This window comes from Corvus brachyrhynchos, unplaced genomic scaffold (genome assembly GCF_000691975.1).
Source record: "Corvus brachyrhynchos isolate BGI_N302 unplaced genomic scaffold, ASM69197v1 scaffold175, whole genome shotgun sequence".
NCBI lineage: Eukaryota > Metazoa > Chordata > Aves > Passeriformes > Corvidae > Corvus > Corvus brachyrhynchos.
Window position 1 is genome coordinate 4,667,741 of NW_008238448.1, and position 7,496 is coordinate 4,675,236.

The 7,496-nt window shown below is 41.1% G+C and overlaps 1 protein-coding gene across 1 annotated transcript in view; it reads left to right on the forward strand.

Annotated features, from left to right (window-relative positions):
- The window catches only part of LOC103617409 (transmembrane protease serine 11E-like), a 43,392-nt gene that overhangs the window by 30,760 nt on the left and 5,136 nt on the right, over positions 1 to 7,496 (forward strand). Inside the window, exons 6-8 of the mRNA XM_017736879.1 lie at positions 4,256 to 4,294; positions 6,318 to 6,513; positions 7,300 to 7,494. Of these exons, the coding sequence (XP_017592368.1) occupies positions 4,256 to 4,294; positions 6,318 to 6,513; positions 7,300 to 7,494 (430 nt within the window). The remainder of the gene's footprint in view (positions 1 to 4,255; positions 4,295 to 6,317; positions 6,514 to 7,299; positions 7,495 to 7,496) is intronic.

Below are 7,496 nucleotides of genomic sequence, written 5' to 3' on the forward strand. Positions count from 1 at the left end.
GGCTGAACCCAAAGCTCATGTTTTGTCATCTTTCAGGAAATTCTTGCAGTTCCCTTTGGGTACAGTTTTTGGAACATGACTGAATCTGCTGCTCACTGCTCTCATTCCCATTTCCCCCAGTACTTCAGACCTTTGTGGTCTTTACTGTAATTAAAGAGCATTAGAGTAGAACTGTTATCCCCCCCTCTGTCTACACTGCAGGACAGATGCACTCTGTGACATTCCTCTCAGCTGCTCAGTTTGGTGACATACTGAAACTTGCCAGTGCTCCTCTTTTTGCCTGCATTCGCTGTTGTTACCCTACATAACACTGGGTGAGCCCCTGTTTCTGAGATAGCTGAGAATTTTTTAGTTCTCTCTCCTTTCAAGAAAGTTGTTATTAAAATGTGGCAAAGGACAATGGGAAAAATGCTTCCTCTGCTCCCTGATGCATTTCACAAAGCTGTGCTTCAAATGGATGTCCAAGAATGTGTTATGAGTATTGAAGCACATACTCTTTCTTATTTTTGTTTACAATCCTTTCCTCCATTCATACCCCTTTTAAGATAATCTCTACCTTACCTTCTCCGTGTGAAAAAACACCTTAGACAAACAAGATGTGAGAACTTGATGTACTAGAAGATGGAACAAACACACAGTTTGCCTTTGAGACTAGAAGTTATGTTTTCACATCTGGAAAATCACGTGTGGAAACCTATAAAGAAAATCCAGTTTCTTTTAGGAATCAACACCTGTGAAAAATTATGTAATTAGGTAAAGCTGCATCAGATTTTTAAAGCAGATTTATCATCTTTAATTTTGCAGCCATCTCTGGCCCTTTCTATGCTGAAAATGCATAATATCCCCTAATAATTAATTTGCCTGCCTTGCTTGCACTATGTCAACATAATGCCTGATACACTTATGTCACAGAGCTCTGACTGATCTTTTCCTTTTAACATAAACACTGAATTCTGTGGATAAAATGAAATGAGGCAGTGGACACAAGACTGATTCCTCTGATGCAGTGACACTGATATTATTTAGGGATGTAGCAAAGTGAGCACCTTTTTCCACAGGAACTTTTGAACCCCTCACAGATAAGATAGCCCATTCACTCTGCAGTTAACTATGAGCATTTCCTTCCATGTTTGCTCAAACATGTATGTTGAGGAGAGGAGTAAAAAAGTTATTTACTGATAATTTATTAACCTTACATCGTAAATGCAAGTCAATTTTCTCATTAATAATAAATTAAGAACTTAAGTGTGTTTTAGAGTTATTTTGTTGAATAAATAGGCAAAATAACTGTATTAACAAAATTTCTTGTCCAGTTGGAGAATAGAGCACTCTTCTGAGAGACGAAATCCCTAAGCTGCACTTCAATAGATTGCTGTGATTTTAATTTAAACATTAGTTTTCTCATTAAAGTTAAGCAAGCTGGAATTCAATAGCAAGCTCCATTTTACAGGTAGTCAATGCAGATTCAAGTGGAACTTGTTTACAGTAGAAGCTTGAACAATGTTTTCCTAAATGTGGCACAACTACTTTTGCAGCTATATGTGGTTGGGACAAGATATGACACTTTAATTGTTACTAATTGATGCTTTTTCTTGGTAGTGCAAACAACTAGGGCAACTAGTAAATGAGCAGGGCAGAGAAATTGTCTCTCGTGCCTTACAAGTGACTGCTTCAAGGCAGGGCTTACAACACATTGGCTGGCACAATGTGAACATCTGTGCTCTTCACCAGGCCAAAATGTGAAGCTGGTAACAAATGAAGTCGAGCCCCTAACAAGGTAAACCAGTAAGAAACCTGATTTTCATCAGTATCATGTAACCCAAAGTGCTCCCTGCTTTTGATGGGATCTACTATGGGCTCAGCCTATCTGAAAATAGGGTCAGTTACTTCAGTTTTCTAAACACATGCATGTGCTCTGCATCTGGGACCCCACCCTGTGAATACAGCACTGAATTTGCTGGCAGGGTATCACTGGCCTTTTTCCTTCAGCAGTGGATGGGTAGGAGAGTACAGCAGCTGCATAGTAGTGATATATTATGCTGAAATTCAAAGCTGTACAGACTGGCAGCGTGTGTGTGGAAAGGTTGTTTTTCCAACTACCCAGAAGTCGGTCCAACTGGGAGCAATGGGTAAAATTTTGCCCATGTGAGGTTCATACTTTTTCTAGGTGCCTCATGAAAAGGCAACCAGAGATACAGACAGGTGCCTTGCAGAACACCTGTGACTCACAGCAAAACTCGATGCAGTGGGAACATGCCAATAGAATTGCTTCCGGCACTGCACTTGAACAAGCTGGTTGCTCCTTTTGTCTTCTCAATGAGCTTTGCAACATAATGTAAGTGATAATAATTGGCTGCAGGCTTTATAATTACGAATTATGAGGTAAATGTCTCTCCACCCAGAGAAAAGCTAAAAAACATTGTTATCAATAGTGCACTTAAAGGCAAAAGGTCCTCTTTCGTGAATTACATTTGTTGATTTCTTACCAGTTTCCAGCTACAAAGTATTAGTGTGACTCAAATTATGAACTGCTTCTGAAGGCTGTATGAATTTCTAGGAAAACACTGGATGCTCATCAAAGTTGAAAGAAACAAGTAGGGCCAGATTTTTCAAAGCCAATATAAATATACGGGGGAAGTGGCCAAATCCATAGTACAGCTTAGCAGACAGTAATGTTTACACCACCACTGAATCCCTCTGCTGACCTAGGTTTTGCTCTCTGGTATTACTCCATTGTGATGTAAGGGGTCTTGGAGACAACCAACCATATTTTCCATAGAAATTCACAGAATACAACTAGTGTTACTGAAATGCAGAAGTACCTGTACTTTTAGTGTTTTCCTCCTTCTCTCATATGAATTCAGAAAGTACAAGTGAGCATTTTTACTTGAAAGAGGACCTTGCAAGTCATTGCCTGCCCACCAGTAAAACTTAGTTATCTTTAATATGCGAACAGTTCCTGTTCATAGTGAATAAAGACTGTGTTGCTATATAAGTGCCCAATTTTAACTCACCTCCCATCCTTACAAAATAAAGCAGTGGTTGCATGCACATATGGCAGCCCTAGCACTGCCTTTGGTCTGTAACATGCCCTGCAGACAAGCTGTACATATGCTGGAGTTCTTCTTGTTTCCTTTTTTCTACCATAATCTGCTTACTGTCACATTAAGAAATGAGTGAGCACACGTCTGGTACTGGTGGATTGCAAATAGACAATTCACCCTGCATACCTGAAGGAGTGTCAAGCCTGCAAGCAAAACACATGTGATACAAACCCAACAGGTGACAAGTGTGAGCCAGAGCCCTTTGCATTCAAAAGAGATTCCTCCTGACGTGGTGTGGGTTTGGCACAAAACTAGGATATTATTCTGTGTAGCAGCAAAGAGAAATGAAGGACGTGAATAAGGACAGGGATCTGCTGAGAAAGCCTATCCAGACACAAAATATGAAGTTGTTGACACTAGTATAGAATCACTATATAATTAAAAAAATGCATTGAACTTGAGTTTTTTTTTAAATTAGTATTATTTTTAAAATTGTTTTGAATGCTGGAAACTACAGTGGTAGCTCTAGTAAAAAACAGCTTTCTGGAAGAAAGGAGATAGATTTAGACCTTGAGCCAATGCTTGTTATTGTCAGCATGAGCATACCATATTGTCAGTAAACACACAACATGCACATTAAAGGAGGGAATGTATTGCTAGAACCTGCTGTGCCATGCAATAAATTGCTATTAACTATCTATTTCAGTATTAATAGTGTACCAATAAGATAGGAGAAAGGAGAGTGAGCCACTGCTATCGTAAGCTTCCATTGCTGCAGTGAAGTGAGTGCCTTCTGATCTTGAAGAGGGCACAGACGAAGTACCAGATCTTGTCTGGCCCTCACTTGGGTGTAACATGTGGCCTGTTAATTTTTTTTTGCAAAAAAGAGGAACTTCAAAAATTTCCACCATATAAATTTCTCCCCAAGCAAACTGTGGATCTTGAGAAATACAGGACTTGTTTTGTCTGTACTCCTTTCCAGAAACACCGGGGCCCAGCAGTGCCTGCTCCTCAGAAGACACTGACTGCAGAAGAGTGCAACAGCCAGCACATGAACATGATCATATATGAGCTCCCCTGGTTTCTCTAGCAGCCCCCTCAGCCATGCCCGCTGTGTGCCCTGGACTCAAATACCTGTCGGGGGAATGACCATGCAGATGGGAAATCTTGTCTGTGTTTACCCTGACTGTGTGTTTGTTTGTTTGTTTCAGATGTGGAGCCAAAAAGAGCAGAAGCCATCTTCAACGACAGTAAGTGAGGCTTTTTTAAAATATCAGAAATCTCTGATTTTTTAAAATTAGCATTAAGAATCTCTGAGCACTTTTCCTGGCCCTTAAGAGCCTTTTCTCACCCTTCTGTCTAATGAATGTGACCTTGTACTCTCAGAACTTGGGACTGTGTCATTTTCTTTAGCGTGCATTGTAAGGAAAGAGGTACCATAAGGAAATGTATAGAACTTACATCAGCCTGTGATTATAATCAAAATGTTCTGGAATTTGGAATGGCTAACAGCACAAAATTATTCCTCATGGAAATATATGGAAATGTGACTGGTTTTCTCAATGCATTGCTGTAGGGGTTAGACAGAGATACCTTGTTTTAGAGATGTTTTTAAGTTTTCAGAGAAAGAAGTCTGCTTGCTTGGAGATAAAATAGTCATAAAAGCTGTTTTTGCTTACAAAGATAGATATCTTTGCTATCTTTGCAAAAAGTTGTGTTTCTTTTAACTCTAAGAAGGTTTGATCAGTTCCTTGGCAATAAACTATCAAACAATGAAAGACTAAATTACATCACTTTTTGGGTCTGATTTAGGTGCTGGTGTTCTGGGGCTCTGATGAAACTGTGAGGTTTTTTTCCTGTGTTTTGAACATTGACTGCTCAGGTGCTTGATAGGATTGTGCAGTTTTAGGACCAGTTACTGAACATTACAAAGAGCTTTCAGGAAGGAAAAAAGTTCAGACAGTCTTATGAACTATGGTATATTCTGAAGTTTGTCTTTCACACAAAACTTTCGGACAAGTAGATTTAGATTTCACTGATTTCCTTCATTGTAGTTTTAAATCTCAGAACAGGGCAGATGCTGCACTGAGCCCATGAATTTCTCGATATTGTGTGACTTTTCTTTCTTCTTCTAAATTCATGAACAGCTTTCAATCTGCTGTAGTATTCCTGCCACTTTTGACTATAAAGTATTGTTAACATAATGTTGTGCAGATCCTAGCAGGAAAGGGATGAGGTTACACTCTGTGTAGCTCCAGTGTTTCAGTTCTGAGGATTTCAAGGCCCCTGGGGCTGGCAGCTCCTCAGTGATGAATTACTGAGTTCTGCTTTGGCCCCCTCCTGGGTCACTGTCTGGGAGATGAGCCGGGCAGCAATGGTTTGGATTGTGTGGTCACTATGCAAATAATTTTCATCTCTGTCTCTTTTTCAATGAATTGGGATAGTCCTGTGTGTCAACTTTCCTAATGTCTAGCTGAAATTGGGACCTGGATGAAAACTAGTGGGTCTTGGTCCAGGTAGGATGGATTTGATGCTGTTTGGATGGGAGAAGACGGCTGAAGAAGGTCTGTTCATTGAGGAAGTTTCTAAAGCTATGCAGGAGCTTCAGCTGCTCCTGAATATCCTGAGTTTAATAGCTGAAACTATGGATATTTTAATTTCTCTCTGGGTTTGGATGAAAATGCTTATTTTGTGTCATGGATGCACACCATGCTGGAGGTATCCATGCCTTTGTCATCCCTGGTTGGAGTAGAGTGATGCTCTTTGCTTGAAGTGCCTCTCCAGGTCCACTTGCACACTGCAGTGATCAGCTGCCTGTCTCCAGGTGACACCTTGCTGATGTAATCTGTGTGCATGCAAGGTAAAACCCCATGGCTTGGATCATTCCCACCTTAGGTTTTGCCTTTTTCATGTTTTATCCTAATGACAAATCACCTGGGACATAAAAGTTGGCAATCCCTGTATTTGGGAATTGTCTTGGGTGTGTGGTGAAGGATTTGATTCCTGAATTGGACTGCTCACACAGCTAAGCCTGAATGTTTGACCATCATGGCTTCCCATGATAGTCAGTTGTTCATTCAGGCTTCTAACACATGGGTTGTGCAAGAGGAGCTCTGATTTGAGGGGCTGGTGGAAGGTATGTTTTCTTGTTGATGTCAATAGGTGTAGAAGACATAGGTGGTGTGTAGTCTTACATTATGTTTTCCACAGTCATTTGCAGGAATATCTACTAAACAGAGGAATACCTAATACTCTCCTCATCCTTTTTGACAGTCTGTGGGTTACGGCAGAATAGATCAGTCAAGTCAATGGCAAAATCCTCATCGCTGAGAATCGTTGGTGGATTGTCTTCTGCAGAGACCGGGGATTGGCCGTGGCAGGCCAGCTTGCAGTACAATAATATCCATCGCTGTGGTGCCACACTCATCAGCAACACCTGGCTGGTATCTGCAGCTCACTGCTTCAGAGAGTAAGTTCCCATCTTAGAATCTGCAGCAGAATGTGCCCCTTGTGTATCAAGTTGTGTGGTTTTCCAGATTTGCACCACACCCCCGACTCTTTCACAGAGAAACAATTTTGGAGGAGAAAAGTCAGGGTTAAGTAGGCCCATCAATTGGATGTTTCAATGAGAAATTAAAGACTGTCCCTTTGGAGCAGAACTGGAAATTTTATGAGTGAAAATCATTATTTGGCATATTGAGCAAAGATGAGCAGAAAAGTTAAGGTGACTGACATGGTGGAGTATTTGTTTCCTGTTACACTTCGTGTTTCTTAAATATATGCCTTAGTGTCACAATGAGGTTGCTGCCACTGCAGGCTGCTACCAGCAGTCACCCACCCCTCTATTCAGCCATTCACGCCCAGCATTTTTTGTTTAAAGCATGGCAACTGTGAATCTGCAAGGCATTTTCAGATGGACCAGCTGATTGAACAAATTATCAATGTGCAAAAATTGTACGGGAAACGAAGAGTTTACAGCGGAAGAGCTTTTTGATTTGACAACACCCTGTGGCCACACAATGGTTAGATCAGGGACAAGGAGCAGGGGAGGAGTACAAGACCATGGCTGAGGAGGGAATGCAGGAGTGCCCTCTTCTAGCAGCAGCCCACAGTTCTGTTATGGAAAGTGATGGATGCCACAACAGTCTAGTAGAGAGCTGGCTTGAAGGAGTTTTACAGTAAAGGCACTCAGCAAATTTAAAGTCCCAAACATATATTTACCGCAAAATACTTACAGCACTCTTACCTTTTTCAGCATGACTCACCCTCAGAAGTGGACTGCTACTTTTGGAGCTCTTCTGAAGCCACCAAGCTTGAAGCGCTCAGTCAAGACAATTATTATTCATGAGAAGTACCTCTACCCAGAACATGACTATGACATTGCACTTGTGCAGCTCTCCAACCGAGTTGAGTTCACAAGCAGCATACACCGTGTCTGTCTGCCTGAGCCGT